Source organism: Protopterus annectens, chromosome 2.part2, assembly GCF_019279795.1.
Source record: "Protopterus annectens isolate FY-2018-M chromosome 2.part2, PAN1.0, whole genome shotgun sequence".
Classification (NCBI taxonomy): Eukaryota; Metazoa; Chordata; order Ceratodontiformes; family Protopteridae; genus Protopterus; species Protopterus annectens.
The window spans coordinates 522,534,456-522,557,249 of NC_056730.1; the positions used below are offsets into that span (position 1 = coordinate 522,534,456).

Sequence of the window (22,794 nt, forward strand, 5' to 3'; positions counted from 1 at the left end):
TTTGCATCCCCTCTACTCTCGAATTTAAACAAGACTGTCCTTAACAAACTCTCAATTTGCTACAACCACATTGCCAGGTTTGCCACTGGGCTGCCTTTTAGGACACATCATTGCATCAATGTAAATCAGCTTGGTTGGCTTGAACTACCCAGCCTAATCCAGTATAACTAACTGATTATGGCCTATAAAATCCTCTATAATCCGGACAATACTCCTGCACTTAAAAATATTATCACCCCCTATAACAATCCTAGACCGCTTCGATCCTCTAACAAACTACTAATTCAGACTAGCAAAATTAATAACACAGCTGGTGATTCTCTCTCTGCAAACTCTGTAAGTAGATCCTGGAACTCTCTTCCAGCTGATATTACCTTACTTTCCACCTTAGGTCAATTTAAAACTAGACTCGAACAACATTTGTCACTTAACTGGCTATGTCAATGTATCAAGCCTGGCTAACTCTCTCTAGAATGTGTAAAAACCTGTTAACCAGTTTACTGTGTAATTTAATTTAATCCTGTCTTGTGCTCAGGATTAACTGTAACCTGTGGAACTTGTTTAACTTGCTTTACTTATGTAATCTCTGTAAATAGTCTGTTTGTAATATGTAATGCTTGTATTATGTAATGCTGTATCTGTTTACCCTTGGAGCTTTTCTCCCCGGGCCTCTGCTGAAAATGGACATGCATCCAGTCGGACTATCCCGGTCAACAAATGTAAAATAAAAATAAATAAAAAAATGTATTGTATTCTAGCAGTTGGATTTGTCTTTGTATCCAAAGGTTCATAGGTGGGTACTAGGCTATCTGCCTGAAGGCATTTATAAGCCTAGGCAGAATGTGTTTGCTTTCGCCGCCGCCTTAGATTAGTTCCCTGTGCCTCTGTCCAGCAGAGCCACTGAAGTGATCCCCGAGGTAAACTTTCTGTTTCCCATCCACTCATCAAGGTTTCTTTTGAAGAGTGTTAGCAAGGAGCTCTGCCTAATGTAGAATGGGATCTTGTTCCAAAGCATGGGAAGTCACTGGGACAGGAATCTATCCCACCAGCACGTCCTATTTATTGTTGGGGTGAGGTTTAGATCCCTAGAGCATGTGGCTCAAGGGGATAAGGTTTTCTTTAGGTGGAGCATGTCCATTAATTCTGAGTTGGACATGGCCTTGTATGTCAGGCAGAGATCACCTCTGAGTAGGCGGTATGCAACCGAGTACCGCTGGAGTTTCTTCAGTTGAGCTGCATAGGGCATCTATTTGAGGCCAGTGATCGTCTTGGTGAGGTACTTCTGTGGTCTTTCCAGCTGATACAGGTGTCTTGTAAGGTACATCCCAAATGGGGCATTGTACTCTATGATGGGTCTGATGAGTGATGAGTAGAGGGGCACAATGACCTCTTTTGATCTGGATGTGAACCCTTTTGTGATTAGGTGGTCCACGTAGAAGGATTTTCTAACCTCTTTGGCAATGTGATTATCAAAGGTGAGATCACAATCTACTTGGGTTCCCAGATCCCTTATTACATCTTCCGTATTTAGGGGACTACCACCTATGTGGTAGTTTGTGGGTACTTTGTTTTTTCCAAAGGGGATGACTATGCACTTTTTGGCATTTAGCTTGAGGCCATGATTTTGACACCAGGTATCCATCTCAGTGAGACCCTTTTGGAAGATGTCTGTGTCAGCCGGAGAGTCATTTATAGCCCCATGTTTGCAGTTGTCTGCGAACTTGGTCAGCCATAGTCCTCCTGTGCTTGCCTGTACCTCTGAGAAGTATATGCCAAACAGGAGGGGTCCTAGGACTGAGCCCTGGGGAATGCCACTTGTAACCAGTTTAGAGTCAGACCTAGCTCCCGCAACTCTCACCATGTGGGTTCTGTCCGTGAGCCAGTTGGCAACCCATCTTGTGACATAGGGGTTTACGTTCAGGCTGGTGAGCTTGTCTATAATACCAGAATGGGGAATGGTGTTGAATGCCTTAGTGAGGTCTAGGTAGGCTGTGTGTACCACCTTTCCCTCGTCTATAGCCTTGGTAACTGTCTCAAAGAAGTCCACCATGTTTAGGAGGCATGATCCGCCCTTAAAGCCAAACTGGGTAGGGTCCAGTGTTTGGAGTTTCCCAATGTCTCCGTTAATGAGTTCCATGATGATGCGCTCCATAGCCTTGCAGACCAAGCTAGTCAGGCTTATAGGGTGATAGTTCCCAGGTCTGTTGTGGCTCCACCTTTGTGGAGTGGAATAACCGTTGCTGTGCGCCACTCTATGGGTATGTAGCCTGTGGAGGGTGAGTTTGAACAGTGTGTTTAGGTGAGGGGTTAGTTCATCTTTGAGCTTGTGTAGGACGCAGCCTGGGACACCATCCGGTCCCATTGATGCTGTGTATTTGGCTTTGCAGAGGGCTGTTTTAACCTGAGTGTCTGTGATTTCAGGGACTCTACATTCTTCTAGTATGGTTATGGGCCCTTTTGGGGGTGAAGGGGGGGTGACGTTTGCGCTGAACCTGTCTGCCAGGATGTTGGCGAATATTGGTAGGTTCAGTGTATTTTGTGCCATTCTGCACTTACTCCGAGCAGATCTGAGCATTGCCACTTAGATTCTTGACATAGCTAAAGAATGCCTTGTGGTTATCTTTGGAGTCCTTGGCAATTTTTCTTTCAAAGCTTGCCTTGGATGATTTTATGAGGGATTGTAGTTTCTTGCTGATACTGATCAGGGGTGTCTTCCCTTCTTGGGATTTTACTCTTTTCTGTACTAGTTTCCTCCTTCTATTGTATAGCTTGTTTATGGCAGGAGTCCACCAGACTGGTTTCCTTTTCTTGGAGGAGTGAGTCTTGGTTTTGCTTGGGATGGCATGATCCATGCATTCTTGTAGCTGCCCGTAGAATGCATTAGTAAAGGATTTTGCAGCTTGGATAGTGTTATTCTTCAGCATGGGGGTTTTGAAACTTTCCACCTCGGTCTTAAGTAACATGAAGTTTGCTTTTGAAAAGTTTTTCATGGTGGTTTTCTTGTCCGAGGGTGTGGGCGTAATGTGGATATCCAAAGTGATTTGTTTATAGTCAGATCTAACCAGCGAGGGGTTGACCTCTGGTGTGGAACACCGGTCATCCATGTTGGTGATGACCAGGTCCAATATGTTGTCACCTCTGGTGGGAGTGTTGACCAGTTCAACCAGGGCATTTGAGTTTATAAATTCTAGGAAAAGTTGGACAAGGGAGTTAGTACCCGAGTAGTTCTCTCAGTTAATATTTGGGTAATTGAAATCACCCAATATTATGGTGTTTGGTAGGACCTTTATGTTTCCCAGTGTTTCTAGAAACGTGGAATTGGGGTCCTGAGACATGGTGGGTGATCTGTAGCAAGCTACAATTTGAATTGCAGTTTTGCCCATTGTTAGTTGCATGTGGATGATGAAACTACAAAGCCTCTCAAACATAAAAACACATAACATTCCATAGCTCATAGTTCTGACTGCCTGTGCTAGGAGACAGTTCTTGCAACTCCAATTGCCATACCCATCCCCTAATAAAACTGGAGTCTTCCATTGTCCAGTCATTTTCACCAACTGCTAGATTTCTGATGTCATATCAGTGTCTTAAACCTGGGTCACAAGTGGCATTGCTAGATGTGTAGGCTCTGCATAAGTGGGTTAGTTGTAAGTTACTTAGGTTAAATGTGATAATAAATAACCCAATATGCTTGAATACAATATACATATTTATTGCAGGTACAGTTAGAGGCAAAAAGTCAGTCTTTAGCACTACTTTTCCGACTAGGTAGATGTTCTTCCTTATCACCGGTGCAGTAATTTTTACAGATGGGATATCCTACTGAGGACAGCTGAACATCCAGCCAGCATACCAAAGCCTTACCTCCTTCCAGGTGCAGTACATCACAGCTATGCCCTGCATCCATGATGTAAGATATATAAGTGACATACGAGCACCTAATCCTCAAAACGTCATTGCCACCAGTCTGAAAGCTTTCTTATGAATTCGATCCACAGGTCATTTGCCAAGTTGATTCAATTGCTGAGTGCCGAGCCTTGACAAGATAAGTGCTCCACTGGGGTCTTTCCCTTCCATTTTTATTGCTTTTTTGTGGCTTTATCTTTTTTCATGTCATCCAGGAAGAGAAAATATGAATGTGGTATAAAGATAGAGAATATAAGTGCCTTTTTTTTGGATGCTACTCACGACCATACCCAGTGCAAGATCTGCCAGGCATTTATTCCAAAGACTCCTCACAATCATCTGTCATCCATTTTTGTTTAGAGAATCAACATTTGAAGCTTTTGGACAAGGTACCATGGCCTCCGAGTCCACCTGCCCTGATATTCAGCCATCGCTTAAAAAAAAAAAAAAAAGCCTAAAAAGGTGCTCATTGAGTCTGCTACTGTCCAACCTCATCCGGATATCACCACTAGATTTAATGAAGAACACAAGAACCATCCAGTGCTGGTGTCAGCTCCCTCTGCCTCGACCCAGTTGGAGGCCGACTTGGGGCTGCCTATTCATACATCTACTGAAGCTGTTCCTACATCTGTTGCAGACATTGAGGGAAAACCACAGTGGATTATATCAGAGGGGCCTAGAGGGATTTCCCAGATATTAGCTAGAGAGGAAGTCCCTGCTATGCTTATTAATGTTAGGCAGGAAGTCTGAGCCTTCTAGGTTTAAGGCTATTTCCCTGAAAGTGAAACAAAATACCAGGCACATTGCTCCTGTGGCAAAGAATCTTCACAAGGAATGACAGGATGTCACACACAGCCTATTAATGCTCTTATGTTTTTAAAGACTCCTCAAGGCTTATCTGTATCCTCTTCTGTTCCATGATCCTCTACTCCTTCTAAATGGCATTGAGAGTCTGAGTCTTCTGATGAAGTGTTAAATCGTTGGGAAGGGGCCTGGGCGTACTTTTCTCAACTCCATTCCCCTCTTGTGTAGGATCTGAGGAAGAGGATTCTCTTTCTCCAGATTCCCCAATTATCCTTTGGGGATGCTGTAGTTCGTGTGATGGAACATTTTAAATGAGATTGTTCCCCAAGTTTCTGATGTCCAAAACCGGTACTATGAGCTCTTGCAGATTGATTCACCCTGTCCTTCTGCAGTGGCTTCTCACGCCCCTGATTTCCAATCTCCAGCTCCAAAGAAGCTTGACAGGTTCTATGAAATCCATGAATCCTAGAAAGTTTTGTATAAAAGCCCTTCTTCTGGCCCTGCTATGATTTCCTTAGCTACTGATAAGCCATATAAATTGCTGTCCTCTTCTAATATTTTACCTTCAGACAAGGACAGTCAAGCTATTGACTGGTATGGGGGAAAGTGTATACTTCCACCATTTTAGCTTTCTGGTCCATTACTTGCTAGACTCATATGATTAGGTATGTGCTGGCTCTTCTCACTCAGCTTTAGGGTTTTCTGACTGATTTGCCTAATTCTGAGGCAAGGTCTTCTGAAAATTACCTTGTTGGGCACTTCTTCTTAGGTGGCTTGTCATTCTGTAAAGTGCAGTTATGATGCTGCTGATACCCCTTCTAGGACAATTGCTTCAGGGTCTGTTATTAGAAGGTACTTTTGGCTACACTTACAGGCTCTCCCTGATGATATCGAATCAAAACTCCTAGCGTCTCTTTTAGGTAATCAAAATCTCTCTGGCTCTGCTGTGGCTGGGCCGTTTAAGACCCTTCAAGAGAAGGGGAAAGTTGTGCAGGATCTGAAGCAGTTTTTTTGTCTCTTGTCCCTAGGTTCCAGAGGAATTATGCTCCTAAGTCTTCCTTTGTCCAAAGACAGCCAAGAGGCAGCCCTCTAGGGGTAAAAGGTCCTCTAAGAGGGGCTTCCTAGTAACTTTCTCAGGGTTCTAAGACTTAAAAACCTTCTTTCATGATAAATCTGCTTCCATCTGATATTCAGCCAGCTCTAACTCTCAGGCAGCTTCCTTTTTCTCTCAGGTTATCTCTGTCTTTCCTGTTTCATAATGGATATCCACAGACTTTGGGTGCTTTCCATTATCCAAAATGGTCATTTTATGGTTTAGAAGTCTGTTCCTCCCTTCTGGGATCTTCTTCAAACTCCTCCTTGTCAGCTTCCTCATTTTTCTCTAATTCTGCAGAAGCTTTTATTACAGGGAACCATTCAGCCCAATACATGTCCCCTCCCCATCTCAAAAGGGTGAACATTTTTATTCCAGGATGTTTCTGGTTCCAAGGAAGGAGTGATCTTGGAGACAAATTTTGTATCTTTCTTTACTCAACACTTTTCTGAAGGTTCCTTCTTTCAGGATGCTATCTCTTCCAATTCTGTTCCCTCTGCTGCTTCCCTGAGATTTCCTGGTGTCTCTAGATTTGACAAATACTTACCTTCACATTCCTATTCAACCTCTCTTCAGGAAATGATTGTTTGTCTGTGTCGTCCTCACATTATCAATTATCTCATTTGGTCTTTCTGTGAATTTGAGGGTTCATCTTACCAAGTGTCTAGTCACAGTGGTGGCCTTCTGCAGCCTTCAGGGAATTCATTTTTTTTCTTGTTTAGATGACCTCTTGATTCAAGCTCCCTCCCAGCATCATCATCATCTTTGGGATCTCAAATTTACATTGCTTCTCCTGCAAAGTCTAGACTGACTCATTCCTAATGTCAGATTTTTCTAGACTGCAGGATTCAGACTGTGCTAATGATGGCTCTAGTGGCTTCTCCCAAGGTTTGGCCCTTGACAGCTTATTATCAGTCCCTTCTACTTCTTTCAGTGCTTCCTGCAAGGGAATTCCTTTGAGTTCTGAGGTTAATGGCATCCACCATTCCCATTGTTCCTTTTGCCAGACTCCATATGAGGAAGTCTCATTGGTACCTCAAAGCCACCTGGCTTCAGCACTGCCATCCTGTGGCTCTTCCCATTCCTCTATTACTTTTCCTCAAGTTCGAGTTCCACTAGTGGATTCATTAGATCTCTCTGAATTATAGCCTGCCTTTTTAGGTTCCTCTTCCCACTCAGGAACTGTATATAGATGCTTCAGGTCAGAGTTGGGAAGCTTCCTACAGTGATGTAAGGGTACAGGGGGGTTGGTCTCTTCCACATGTAGCAGACCATATCAGTGTAAAGAAAATGAAATATCTGATTCTGTCTCTCTATGTTGTCCACTCCCTTTGTGTTCCCATCCCTCTGAGGATTTTTACAGATGATACCACAGTCATGTGATATATCAACAAACAGGGTGAAACAAAGTCATACCGTATTTGCAGGCTGGCTGCCCAGGTTTGGAATTTTTCCATCCTCCATCACTTGACACTTCAGGCAGTTTACACACCTTCAGAGCACAGTTTTGTGGAAAACAGTTTGAGGCAAAAGGGCTCTATGGCGCCCCCCTCCACACCACCTAGTGCCCCCATCCTGGTCTACCTACACCAAATAAATACCGGAAAAGTGCCCCTGATAGAGTGGCACCCTAGGCGGCTGCCTAGTTGGCCTATGCCTAAGGCCGGCTATGGACATATGACATCTCTTGTTATGGATAGAACGGTGCTGTATATATTCTGATTACTTAAAAGAACTTTGGAGGGATACTCCCTAAGTAAACTCTAGAAAAGTAGAGTATTACTTTTTAGCACTGAATACAATGAAAGAGTGAACCAGAGCCTGTAAATTTCAATCTTTTTTCTGTATATGTAGAACAAAGAAGAAATCTGAGTAGTTTGAGTAGTTTCTATATCACGTTGTCGAAGTTTTACAACTTCGAACGCTATATGGTTGAACCCATATGTTCGAAGTTTTAAAACTTTGAAAACTTAAAATAAAAAATAATAAGAAGAAACATACGTGACAGTGTAATAAAGACATATCTTCCCTTTCCACACTCTACTGCGTTGTAGTGCAGCCTTGGAGTTGGTATATTTAAAGAGTGGGTGGTGTGGGGGTGCAGGGAGGCTTGCCCCCCTGCTTACAACTGTCAAGTACTTTATTTATTATTTATATTATTTTTTTTTTTTAGTTTTCGAAGTTTTACAACTTCGAACATATGGGTTCGACCATATAGCGTTTGAAGTTGTAAAACTTAGACAACGTGATATACACCCGTTTGAGTAGTGGTTGCTCTTTAGTTTAAATTGAATTTCAGCAACTGTTGCCTTCCATGTCTAAGCCTTTCTGAAAAGCAGCGACAGTGGAGTCTGAAATATTTGCTTGGTACAGTATTATGCTCAATCCTGTATGCTTCCCTTCCTAGCACTGTTAACTTTTACAGGCATTTAGTCACTGTGAAAGAAGATAAAATGCAGAGCAGAAAAAACCCTCAAGCCCCTGTGAGCCTGTGATGCATCTGCAATGCTATTCCATGCAACTGGTCAGGTATCTCATTGCAGACCAGGGCAGCAATATTTTAAAAATTGGTAGTCAGGTTCTTAGAAATTATCTTTCTGGTGAATTATGGGATATTTTTGTAATTTGTCACCGTAATGTTAACATTGTTGGCTCACTTAGTTGGGAGAAAAGCAGAGCAAGCAATTTGTGGTAAATCTCAACCCCAGTAATAATCTGTACCTGTGATATAAAGAGAGTCCTAGATTTGATGGTCAGAAGTGTGATTGTTCATATATGGAATTTGAACTGTATTTGAGCATATGAATTGTATTAACATTAAGCTGCATTTTTCGATTTAAATGATCTTTGTCTAAGTTGTCTTAATGTTGTGATTTTCATCTCATCAGGCCCCTTTGGCTTTCACCTCGTCAAATTATGTTGATTCCTGTTGGACCAAGTTGTGATGCATATGCTGAAAAGGTAACCATGTTTTCTTTTAATAGAAATAAATATATTGCTTTCAGTATTTTATGCATAAAATATAATTTGTAATCCTGGTTATAGAGACATTGATTGATATTGTCCTATATTTGCACTGCTATAATTCTTAAAGAGGTTGTCTGCATTTTTTAAACCAAACTCAGTAATTCAGTCAGGTGACAGTTGGTAAAATAAACCCTCAGGTCTACATCACTGCTTCAAGAGACAGATTGTACATTCTGCAGGTTCACTTAAGGCTTTAAGGTCATGTTAACAACCATATTTTCAGAATATTTAATTTTCTGGGATCTCATTTCCTCTACTGCCTTGACCTGATCTGTCTATCTCTGATGATGCTTTAACCTGACATCGTATTCCAAATGTTTTTGTCTTGTACTACCATTAATGTTGTCCCATTCCCCACAGTCTCTGTAAGAATGATTTGAGAAAAACTAGGAATACCTGGTGTGAAAACTGCTGAACAAATGGAGGCGTTTTTTTCCTTTGTCTACTTTTTGCCCCACTGTCACGTGAGTGGTATTCAGGGACATAAATCCATTTTATGCTGACATGCTTGTGTACGCACTCACACACTCTCGCATATGCACACACACACACACACACACACAAATTATTTGTTAGTGCTCTTTATCTCACTTATCCGCCTGGGCTACAGACATGTTCTTTGCCAGGGTCCAGGTGGGGAGAAACCTGCACTTTGACACAATGAGAAGAGCTAGCAAGTGCCAGTCAGTTCCCCATCAGGCTGCTGGCAGCTGACTTGCTTAATATGATTTTTATCTGAGGAAGAGACATCATGGTGAACTTGTATGTATTATTTGTATCACCATATTCTATGAATCCATAAGGATGCTATTTTTGATTTTACTCACTCAAATGTGAGGCCTAGAGATTACCTCAGGAGTCACAAAAGTACTTCAGTTGCAGTTTGTTCTACCTAAAGGTGTTAAGGCAGAAATGGCTTCTGCCACATCAGTCATGTCCTATGTCATGTCTCCGAGCATTAATACCCCTTTATCTCTGCAGGGCATTATACTAAAACCCTTTTTATTACTGTTAAATGCAAAAGCATCAATGGCTTAGGTTGCTACAGTGGGGACATTGCAAGACCCGCTGCTTCGCTATTTCAGGATTAGTCATGTAGCAGGCCATGCAGCTCAAGTCTGTTTGGTGCTACACTTAACTAGTAGACTTTGACTAGTCAAATCTGCTTTTACTAATCCTGAAGACAGATGACTAGTTTCTTGGAGGTGGTAGAGATGGCATCATAGATTACAACTTCTGCTGCTTCCATTTCTTATTGAAAGAGTGTTGTGCTTAGCTGTGATTCATTTGTGGATAGTGTTTTAATGAATTATCATTAATATGTGATTTGATTGTTTTATGTTTAAAGATTAATTTGTGGCATCTCAGAGAATTCACTTTTCCTCAAGATGCAGTAATCTTGAAGATCTTGGAGTCAACTACATTGGCACAGCAGTGGTGTGGGGGAGGCATTGAAGGTGAAGTCCCTGTCCTGTGCAAAAATGCCTTACACAGAAACAGTGAGTTTCAGTTGTTGCTGTTGCACAGTAAGTTGGATACTTAATGATTATACCTCATACTGTTGATCACTCGTGTGTTGAGCTTCTTTCTTAGAGCCCTTACTGAAGGCAATTCACTGTGATGTTTAACCGTAGGTCACTGTTGCAGTAGCCTAAGCTGTTTGGGTTATATCCTGCCCAGTGCATGACCAACCAGCCAGCTTTTCAAAGTATAGGGATGCTTTTCATACACACTGCCAGGAGCTTAAGCTGAACTCCATATAAAAGGCACTTAGAGTGCAAAAGCTTCAAAGATTTCTTGCTGCCAAAGTACAGTCCCTCTGTAGACCTTGTGAAACTGACAGTCGGCTACTGATCCTTCAAAGTGGGGAAGATAAGCCGCTGGTGGAGAAAATCTCTGACAAAATTATTTACCTGAATATTTTTTTTTTTTCTTTGATTTTTTTTTTTTTTTTTGTATGCTAAAACACCTGTATATCCAGGGCTGTCGCAACTTGGTAGAGTGATTTTACTGTGTGAATGCTTGTGTGAACAAACTATGTAAAAATGTGTTTTTGACATTGTTTCCTACATTATTTAGATTATATGCATTGGGATCGGAATTTGTGCTTTTTGGTACTGTCTGAACCACTTTTTTGATAATATAACATTGACCAAATCTCCCAGGCTTGGCTACCATCTTAAGTGCTTCTTTCTCTGCTGATTCCATGGAGTAGTTACCTCAGTTCTTCCTTTCCTTCTTTGAAAGAAGATGAATGTTTTCGGGAGTCTTTGGGTGTCAGTCCAGGTCCAGTTGTGCCTCAGCTGCTGATAGGTGACTCTGTGGACAGATTTGATTCTTTGGAACGCTCATCATTTTTCTCCAGATGTTCTTCTTGTTTCACTGTTGCAATCATCACATTTGGGTTATCTGCCTGCAGGTAGCCCTCAGCCGGCCTGAATACCAGAGTCTTCTGATTTCTGCTTCGGATACTGTCTCTTCTTCCCATGACGTCAAGTCATCAGGGGTATAAAACATGCAGCCGATGCCATTACATCAGTCTTTTTTGCCATGCGGTGCCCTAAGAAGAAGCAGTTTGCAAGTATCGGTCGGCCGTCTCCTGAAATTTTTGTTTTCGAGTTTCAGACCCGAAGTCTTCAAAAAAGATAAGGACCCCATTGGGGATCCTTTTTCTTGCGCTAACCGATGTCAGTAAAAGTTAACAATCGTCTTATCTGTGGAAAGCAAATACCTCGTAGAGATTTTCATTCATACTGCATCCCCTGTTTAGGCCGAGACCACGACGTCCCTCGCTGTCAGTTTTGTGCCTTGTTCAATGCCCGAACTATTTGTCGTCGGGCTATTTTTGCAGCAAATTACTTTCGTACTCGATCTGTGTACTCCAAAATAGCTTCGTTAAGTCATCCGACTACCGATCTTCCGAAAAAACGTAAGGATAAAGACAGAGACAGACCGCATAGGTCCAAAACTGCAGATGACGCTTCCGTTAAGCTAGTCGCCAGTCTGCCGGTACTCAGTGAGGTGCTTTCGCAGCCCCTGATACCCACTACTTCAGATTTGCAGGCCTCTACTGAGACCCATTCGGAGTCCGGTATGCCACGAGATGCTTCTTCGACTATGGAACCTGCGGATGTCTCTACTTTGGATGAGTCCGGAGCCGCTGTGCAGGCACCAGCTTCTGAGGGTGTATTGAGGCCTATAGACATTCATATTAAACTGACGCCATCGATTTCATCCAGGCCAAAAACTCACACTACGCCTAGAAAACCGATGACCAAACCGCATGCTCAGGCCCATAGGCCTCAAAACAAATGCTTAGAATGGCTGAAGACCTTAGTACCTTAATTAGGGGAAGCCAGCCTTCCCCCTCTAAGAGACCTAGAACTGAGTTTCTTTCTGATTCTTCTGATCAGGAATCTGATTTTTCTGCTCCTTCTGATTACCAGGATTTGCCCTTATCTACTTATGAGGATTCTGATGCAGAGGATTCCATTCCCTCTGCCTCCACTCCAGAAGATCTTTCTTTCGATGAAACCTTGCATACTCTTAGGGAGCATTTCCATTGGGAAAGCCAGGGTTACTCTGAGTCCAAAAAGAGACTTAGGGAATTCCTACTCCTGCCTCAACACAGGCCTTTAGCTATCCCTCCTGTTCTGGACATTGTTGATGATGCTTTCTTGGAATCTAGCCTTACCCCAGACACTTTACTTCCAGCTCCCAGAAAACCTGACGGGTACTACACAGTACCTGACTCTCACAAGTTCCTCTTCAAGAATCCATCTGCAGATCCAGAGACCATTTCCCAAGGACCAAAAGACATTAAGGCTACTGCTGCCAAAAATCCTACCCCTTCTGATAGAGATTCTAGAGCCTTAGACAGATGGGGTAAGAAGGTATACACTTCTGCTACTTTGGCCATTAGGGCTTTAAATTGATACGTTAAAGTATCAGCAGCATATTATGGGACTACTTAAACAGAAAATGATGTTGATTCCTGACCATGCTGAACAAAAAGAATTGCAAGATTTAATGCATTCTGCAGAACAAGTTGGTAAACATACTTTGCAATGTGGTTTTGATGCTTTAGAAGCATCTTTCAAGGCTGCTGTCACTGGGTCTGTACTTAGAAGGCATGCTTGGCTTAAGGAACAAAACTTGCCAGATCATGTTAAAGCTAAATTACTGGATGCTCCCTTAAACCAAGACTGCCTTTTGGTAACAAAACAGAAGAAGTCCTTAAAAGGATAGAGGAAAAAGCTAAATCTATGCAAACTGTTAAAGATTTCCTACAAGTACAGCCTCCCAGATTCAGTAGGCATTGGCCTTCAAAGAACTGGTCCTTTCCAGTCCCTTCCAGGCCTTCTCAGCCCAAACCCAGGAACAGCAGACCACCTAGGCTACAGTCTCAGGCTATGCACAGACCTAAGCAGTGGAGGGCTCCCACTTCCAAAGCAGGGTGTAGTAAGCCACCCCCCTATGGAAAAATGGCACAATGACTTAACCTTAACCCTTCCAAGCCCTGGTCAACTACCTGCTTCCTTAGGAGGAAAGCTCGCCCTGCATGAAAAAGACTGGGAACTCATTACCCAGGACAAATGGGTTTCGAACATTAGTCTCTCAAGGATACAGATTCCACTTCCACACACTACCAACCCCAAATGGTTGGCCAGACCTACCCCCAAATCAATGGGCGGAGGCCCAACAGCAGGTTCTCTCTTCTCAGTATCAGGGCTATTCAACCTGTCCCAGCAGAACAAAGGGGACAAGGTTTTTATTAAAGACTTTTTCTGGTACCCAGGAAAGACAACTCCTGGTGTCCTATCCTGGACCTCTCTATTCTCAACACCTATCTGGTGATTCCAAAATTCAAAATGCTAACTCAACGGCTTCTTCCTATGTTAGCCAAGGAGGCCTGGCTGGCAACCCTAGACCTAAAGGAAGCTTACCTGCACATCCCAATAAGGAAATCTTGCAGGAAATACCTACGCTTCAAGGCAGGCTCTATGCACTTTCAGTTCTTTGCACGTCCCTTTGGCTTATCTACTGCACTCAGGGTATTCACAAAGTGTCTAGCTCCAGCCATTGCATTTTTCAGGCAGAGAAATATTCAAATGTATCCATACGTGGACGATTGTCTGATTCAGGCAGAAAGCCAGGACTTGCTATTACAACACCTGGCATTTGTAAAGAAACATCTAACCTCACTGGGGTACACCATCAATGAAAATAAATTTCACCTAGTACCCTGCCAACAGATTGTACTCCTGGGAGCAAGCTTGAACACAACTTCCCCGATGGCATTCCTCACGCCGGAGAAACAAGTTTATTTGACAACCTACTTCAAACTATTGGCCACAAAACCCCAGCTATCTGCAAGGAAAATATTGCAAGCCCTGGGGTTCATGTCCTCTTGCATTCTGCTAATTCCATATGCAAAACTGCATATGAGGAAACTCCAATGGTATCTAAAAAGTCAACATTCTCAGGACCTGGAAACCATGATTTCTATCATTCCTTGTATGAAGACAGAGTTCCTTTGGTGGGCAGAGGCCTGCTACCACAACAAAGGACTCTCTTTCACTCTACCCCCTGCCACCCAAACCCTAACAACAGATGCATCAGACTATGCATGGGGGGCTCACATGGCAGGGGAGTGCATTCAGGGCAAATGGAACCCGAGACATATGCACCTGCATATCAATCAAAAATAAATGTTAGCTGTACAGAATGCTCTGACAGCCTTCAAAGACCGTATTCTTCCAGGACAACTATTGGTAAAGACAGACAACTCCACAGTTATGTGGTACATAAACAAGCAGGGGGGAACCCACTTGTACCCTCTCTGCAGACTAGCCATGGCTCTGTGGAACACAGCTTTGAGCTACCAAGTACATCTACAAGCTCAATTCCTGCCAGGCAAGCTAAATTCACTGGCAGACGACTTAAGCAGAAATCTCATGGACCCACACGAATGGAAACTAGAACCAAAATATTCAACCTCTTGAGGAACAAATGGGGGACTCCAGAGGTAGGCCTGTTTGCCTCCCCTCAGAACTTCCAATTGAACAAATTCTGCACAAGAACTCCCCATAGCCAAGCTTGGAAAGTGGATGCCCTGTCCTTTTGGGAAAGCCTCTCAGTTTATGCCTTTCCCCCTCTGCCTCTCCTCTTGAAGGTTCTACTAAAGATCAAACAGGACAAGCCAAGAACAATACTGATTGCACCAGACTGGCCACGCCAGCACTGGTACCCCCTCTTGCGCAGTATGACACCGCTGCAACCATGGCTCCTGCCTCAGACCCCTCCCCTGCTGTCCCAGCAGGTGGGCCAGATTCTGCACCCTCAGTGTCAAACCCTGAACCTTGCAGCCTGGCTAATTCCTTGAGCTCTCCTCTAGCATCACTCAGTAAGCAGGTGCTGGATGTCATTCTGGAGACGAGGAGGCCTAGTACTAGAAAATCCTATGCTGAAAAGTGGAAAAAGATACTGTTCCTGGAGCCAGCCTCAGGGGATGGGCATAACGGTTCCCAGCTTACCTCATATTCTACAGTACTTAACAGAAATGCTCCACAAGGGCCTATCCTTCTCGTCAATTAAAATTCATGCATCTGCCATTTCAGCACATTATAATACTGAGCCTCCCCTTTTCTCTCACCGCTTGCTAAAACAATTCCTTAGAGGGGCCAAAAATTTGAGAGCCCCCAGGAGAGCTCCCACTCCAGCCTGGGACCTTAACTTTGTATTGGAAAAGCTCACCCCCCCCCCCCTTTGAGCTAGCTGCAACAGCAGAGTTGAAATTCCTTTCTTGGAAAACAGCCTTCCTTCTAGCCATCACTTCAGCAAGAAGAGTGTCTGAATTACAGGTCCTCATGGCAGTGGAACCCTTCATTATCTTCCATGCGGACAGGGTTTCCCTCAGAACTAATACTTCCTTTATGCCCAAGGTGGTGTCTAGTGTGGCTTTAAATCAGTCCATTCATTTGCCTACTTTTTTCACTAATCACAAAACAAAGGGGAACAAATACTACACTCTCTGGACGTGCACGGACAACTTAGATTTTATTTGGACAGGACTAAGCCTCTCAGAAAATCTGAACAGCTGCTAGTTGGTTTTGCTGCAGGGGCAGAGGGGAAGGCCATTTCAAAGCAAACCATTTTCAAATGGATAGCACATTGCATTAATTTCTGCTACAAGCACCATGGAATACCTACCCCACAGGGGATAAGCTCTCTTTCCACCAGGGCTGCATCTACTTCTGCGGCTTTTCTCAGAGGAGTCCCTACCAGGGACATCCTAGAAGCTGATACCTGGAGCTCTGTACATACCTTCACCACGCATTACCACATGCCTATTTTTTCTAAATCCAGAGCTGAATTTGCCACTGCAGTTTTGCAGGGCTTAATAGCTGGTCCTAATGCTCTTTAAGTTCCTCCTCCCTTCCTTAGCTTTGGGAATCAACCCAAATGTGATGACTGCAACAGTGAAACACGAAGAATATAGTACAGTTGTGTACACTTACCATAAATGTAGATGTTCGAGTGTATTCACTGTTGCAATCCTGGTCACCCTCCCTCCAGCCCCCTGTCTTCTCTTGGCTCCTACCTTTCCTTCTTGATTGGTATGTTTATTTTTTCGGGTGTATTTGCTTTTTGATGGGGGTTTACCATACCATATAATTGCTTCCTATTGCAGGGATACCTGACATCTGGGGCAAGAAAAACTGATGTAATGGCATCGGCTGCATGTTTTATACCCCTGACGACCTGACGTCATGGAAGGAGAGATCGCATCCAAAGCAGAAATCCAAAGACTCTGGTATTCAGGCTGGCTGAGGGCTACCTGCAGGCAGATAACCCAAATGTGATGACTGCAACAGTGAATACACTTGAACATCTACATTTATGGTAAGTGTACACAACTGTACTTTCTTCTTATGTAGCACCTACAAGCTACAACCACTAATGTCTGGGGGAGAAACGCATCCCCTGGAGATGAAGGGTTGTCCTCAAGCAAGGGAGAATCAGTCTTCTCTGTCCTGGGAGAAAGATTGGGTGAAGGTCTACTGCATAGCCAAGAAAATAAGCCTGTGCCCTGGGATAGTATGCCTGCTTTGAGTTGGTCCTTTCCCATGGAGTTTCACAGGAAAAGAGCAAAAATAAAAGCACTTGGCTTCTCCGTTGTATTTTCCATTGGACAGGGAATATTTGCTAGGGATAGAATTTCTGCTTTCACTTTACCAACTTCCTCTTCAGAAAAGAAAAAAAAATGTTTTCTCACTTTCTGACTCTGATTTTCAAACAGTAGAGCTAGGACTGGAGAAGAAATGTTGTGCTTCAGGATTTTCTTCTCAGCCTGAAGATTCTAGTTCCAAAGAAAGTGTTGCTTCAGATTTCCTTCCAGAAGACATTTATTTTTCCAAATCTTTCTTCTAAAATGAAAATGTTTTTCAGTGGGGTCAGAATGAAATTCCTGTTGGCCAGCAAATGTATTATGATTTGTTACTGTTGGATATTCTTCAGTCTGCAGATGTTCCTCCTGTTTTATCTGGTTTACAGAATGTTTTCCCACAACTTGTAGTTTACCTGACACAGCCTCCTGCCCCTAGGAAATCTGGCAGGTTATACAGGGTACCTCAGACTCATAAATACTTGTTTTCTAACCCTAAAGCAAACACTGCAGTAATATGCCTCTACAAAACTGTTTCTACTAGACATATTGCTAATTCCCATACCCTCTGACAAGGATGGGAAGGTTTTGACAAGTTTGGGAAAAAAGTTTATTCTTCTGCCACATTAACATTTAGAATTTTAAACTTCAAAAATGTTCATTTCTAATTCAGAGTTTTGAGACTTTGTAAAAGTTAACTGTTAACCCTCCCTTTTCCGAGGTGAAAAATTCTTTGAATGCCTCTCTGGTATCTGCTTCTCACGTAATTAAATATGGCTTAAAGTGTTCTTATGGCCCTGCTGATACTGCCTGTAGGGTTGCGGCATCTGTGGATGTTCTGTTTGGCCTTTCTGCAGCTGTGGTGATTAAGAGGTTTAATGAGAGGGGAAAGTTGATTCAAGGAATGACCCAAATCTTCCAGCCTTCCTTTTTTAATGTGTAGTGCACCCGCAGGTGTAGCTGAAGTAGGTATGGGAAAATGCAATGTCACTGATCAGCAAAATTCTTGAAGGCAACAGTATTAACACGAACAAAATGCAATGTTATTTAACAATGAAAGTTTGTAATGCTACAATACAAATATGAGAAAATGCAATGTCATTGAGCAGAACTAACACCCTCAATCCTCTTGATCAATTCTAAAAAGACCAACTATGAAACACTTTATTATACCCTGTTCACTGGCCAGTGACTACTTACAGTCTTGCTGCCAGTATGATGGGGCCCAATTTGTAGCTCATATGGATCCCAGTTATTTGTGATCCACAAAGCATTTAGGGAGGGAAATCCACAATCTTATAAAAATATAAAATGATGGCCAAAGCCTCTCACCACTCCACCCAGAATGTCCTAGTGATCAGGCACCATGGTCCTTCTGATGAGAAAAGTAGAAAAATCACCTGCCAGAACTCTGGCAGTCATTGATGGCTTCTCTGTACTAGGCCCAAAGGAACTCCTTTTCTTGCTGAATCATAGCAGGCGTGGAACTACTGGTTTCAGACTTCTCTCCTGATTCCACAAAATACCATCATCCAGGATTTCAGCAAAAGACAGACACAATCTGCTACTTCACTTCCATGTCCCCAAAGCACTACAAAAGAAAATCTAGTCATGCTGCAAGGTTTTTTTTCCCTTCAGCTCCCTGTTTCAGTCTTCCTCCTCCAGCTAGTGTTCCAGTCTCCTCTTTCACTTTCAAAATTCTCTTTTATATTCCTGAAAAGAGCTCCACCTTGTGGTGTAATGAGAAACTACAGTCTATTACTTCTACAATGAAATACACTGGAAAAATTGACTCTGGTTCCTTTTGAGCCTGCTGTTTCAGTTTACTTGCAACATTGTTCTTGGAAGACTGTTCTGCTGTTAGCTCTTACTTCTGTTAGATTGATGTCTGAGTTGCAAGCCTTTATGGCTTGTCCACCTTTTTTGATATTTCATGAGGACAGGGTATCCTTGCATACTAATCCTTCTTTCATGCCCAAGGTTGTTAATGAGTTGTCACTTACTCAGTCTATTAATGTGCCTACCTTTTCCCCCTCTCCGCAATCTGACAGTGAGAGAGGATGCTGCATACCTTAGATGTTCATAGACAGCTCAGATATAAAAAAAATCAGACCAGTTGTTTGATTCATTTCATCCTAGGTCTTTAGGCGTGGCTGTTTCCAAGCAAACTATTTCTACTTGTATTTCCAAGGCTATTTCCTTTTGTTACGCTTTTCATGGAGAGAACCTTCCTTCTTCTGTAAAGGCTCATTCTACTAGGGCTGTGGCTTCTTCTGGTGCTTTTTTCAAGGGCTTATGCACTTATTCCATTCTTGACGCTGCTACCTGGACTCCAGTACATACCTTTACCAAACATTACCAGTTGGATGGTATCGCTAGGGCTACAGCTAGTTTTGCTAATGCCATTCTTCATGGCTTCTTAAAGAGCTCTACTGCTGCTTCCTCCTCCCAAGTTTCTTCTTGAGCTTCGGCACTCTCCCATTTGTAATGAATACTGCAGCGGTGAAGGTAAGGACATAGTACATTTGTGTAAAATCTTACCATAAAGGTAGATGTCCTTGCCTTCACCATTGCAGTAATCACTTCCTCCCTCCATTCCCCTAGTCTTTTTTCCCTCCTGGATGTGCAGGTTGGCCTTGGTTTTCCTTGGACTGCTGTTCCTACTGGGGCAGTCAGTTCCGAGGATGGTTCACCTGAATGTCACCTTTATGCCCTGTGCTACGCAAGTAGTGTGTAGGTGGCATTCAGCATACCTCATAGCAATGGCAGACTTTGGTAAATTGGCCAGATGATGGGCTTCACAGCAGGGAATCACATTTTTAATGAATACTGCAGCAGTGAAGGCAGGGACATCTACCGCTATGATAAGATTTTACACAACCGTACTTTTCCTTCCATCTGGAAAAAATCCTTTATTATACCTTTACATAAAGGTGGCATGTCTACAGAGTTTAATCTACAGGCCTACTGCAATCATCTCCTCCCCATCAAAAAACTTCAAACATGTATTTGTGCTCGGCTTCTATATCACCCAAATTCAGATAGTAATCTCTCTGAAACACAACATGGTTTCACACCCCACCACAGTACATCCACTGCACTCCTTGACTTCACCAACAATATAAACCACTGCAGGAACAATGGTAAACTAGTGTCAACTATGTACTTGGACTTTTCCAAAACCTTTGACACTGTATCACACCAATATTTACTTGCTGTGCTCTATAGGTCTCCCTCAATCCTCCCTTATATGGTTCCTAATTATCTGTCTGGAAGGCAACAAGCAGTCAAATTGCAACAGGACCTCTCCTCCTCCTGTCTCCCAGATACTATAGGGGTCCCTCAGGGCTATATACTAGAACCCCCTTCTCTCCAACATTTTTATAAATGATTGTTACTCTGCTGTAGACCATAGGTTCATAGGTGTGTACTAGGCTAATGGCCCTGGAGCCCTTACAAGCCTAGCCCATAGGATTAACCTGGCATTGTGCCACCCGACATTAGTTCCCAGTGTGTCTGTCGAGGTAAGCCACTGGAGTGATCCCCGGGGTGAATTTCCCATCCCCTCGTCAAGATTTCTCTTGAAGAGGGCCAGTGAGGTGCTCTGTTTGACATGTATGGGAAGTCTGTTTCATAGCATGGACAGTCTCTGAGTTATGAACTTGTCCCTCCAGCATGTTCTGTTGATTGTGGTAATGAGGTTGAGGTCTCTGGAGCATGTGGAGGTCTCTGGAGCATGTGGTATGGAGGGACTGGGATTTCTTTAGATGTAGCATTTCTAACAGAGCTGGGTCAGACATGGCTTTGTAAGTCAAGCAGAGACCGCCTCTAAGTAGGTGATATGAAACAGAGAATAGTTGAGTTTTTTGCGTCTGTCCATATAGGACAACTGTTTAAGGCCTAGGATCATCTTTGTGAGGTACTTTTGCGGCCTCTCCAGTTGTGGCAGGTGTCTATTCAGGTACATGCCAAATGGGGCATTGTACTCAATGATTGGCCTAATGAGGGAACAGTAGAGGGAGACAATGACCTCTTTCTTCCTGGATGCAAAACCCTTAGTAATGAGATGTGCCACATAGAAGGACTTTCTGACCACAGTGGCAATGTGGTGGTCAAAAGAGAGGTTGCTGTCAGCCTGTGTTCCCAGATCTCTTATAACACCTTCTGTGTTCAGTGGACTACCATTGATGTGAAAATTCATGGGAACCAAGTTTTTCCTAAAGGGGATGATGACACATTTTTTGGCATTGAGCTTAAGGCCATGGTTCTGACACGAGTTGTTAGTCCCAATGAGGCCTTTCTGCAGGATGTCAACGTCACTTGGGGAGTTAATAATAGCTCCCAACTTACAATCATCTGCGAACTTTGTCAGCCAGAAGACTCCCTTCATGTTGGCCTGGACTTCAGAGAAGTAGATACCAAACAGGAGAGGACCCCGGACTGAACCCTGTGGGACTCCACTTGTGACTGGTTGGCAGTCCAACTTGGAGTCAGCTACTTTCACACTGTGGGTTCTATCTGTGAGCCAGTTTGCAACCCATCTAGTAATATATAGGGGTTGATGCCTAGCTTAGTGAGTTTTTCTATGATTCCTGAGTGGGAATGGTATCAAAGGCCTTGGACAGATCAAGGTAGGCTGTATGAACCACCTTGCCTTCATCCACAGCTCTGGTGACTGACTCAAAGAAGTCAACCAGGTTGAGCAGGCATGATCTACCCTTCACAAAACCAAACCGTGTGGGATCCAGAGTTTGGAGATTCCCTGTATCCTTGTTTATTAGGTCCATGATGATACGTTCCATAGCTTTGCATATTAGACTCTTCAGGCTAATGGGACGATACTTCCCAGGGTCTGTAGTCGCTTCTCCTTTGTGGAGAGGGATGACTGTAGCAGTGTGCCATTCGGTAGGGACAAAGCCTGAGGTGAGGCTGTGATGGAACAGGGCACACAAGTGTGGTGCCAGTTTACTCTGTAGTTCATCTAGAACACAGCCAGGGATATTATCAGGTCCCATAGAAGCTGTATTCTTGGCCTTGGACAGTGCTGTTTTAACCTGTGCAGCAGTAATACAGGGTGCCTGGCAATCTACTGGTATTGTGATTGGTCCTTTCGGGGTGGGAGGGGTTAAGTTGGCACTGAATCTCTCAGCCACTATATTGGCAATATATGTTGGCTCGGTATAGGAGGTACCATTGTGCAGTAGCTCAGAGCAAATCTCTGTATTGTCGTGGAGATTCTTTACATAACTATAGAAGGCCTTGTGGTTGTCTGTACTATCTGCAGCAATTCTGTTTTCATAGCTAGCTTTAGAGGATTTGATGAGGGATCTGAAATTTTTGTTAAGGCTGATAAGGGAGGTTTTTCCAGTCTTGGAACTTCACCTTATTCCGCATCAGATTCTTCCTTCTGTTGTAGAGTTTGTTTATGGCAGTGGACCACCAGATTGGCTTCCTTTTGTTGGAGGAGAGTGTTTTGTCTCTATTGGGTATGGCAAGATCCATGCATTTGTGTACGTGTTTGCATAGTGCACTGGTGTATGATTCGGCGGTCATGCAACTATTCTCCATTTGCATGGGTGCCTTGAAGTTAACCACCTCTGTTTTTAGGAGCCCAAAGTTAACTTTGGAGTAGTTTTTCATGGTGGTTACCTTTGTGAGTTGGAGGGAGGGATTTGGATTTCCAAGGTGATTCGTTTGTGGTCAGATCTAACCATGGAGGAGTTGACTATTGGTGTAGAGCAACAGTTGCCCATGTTAGTAATGACCAGGTCAAGGATGTTGCTGCCTCTAATGGGAG

At 43.3% G+C, this 22,794-nt stretch overlaps 1 protein-coding gene across 1 annotated transcript in view; it reads left to right on the forward strand.

The window, feature by feature from the left end:
* Nucleotides 1–22,794, forward strand: part of LOC122795693 (threonine--tRNA ligase 1, cytoplasmic-like) — an 846,051-nt gene that overhangs the window by 781,182 nt on the left and 42,075 nt on the right. Inside the window, exon 16 of the mRNA XM_044063990.1 lies at nt 8,692–8,764. Coding sequence (XP_043919925.1) covers nt 8,692–8,764 — 73 coding nt within the window. The remainder of the gene's footprint in view (nt 1–8,691; nt 8,765–22,794) is intronic.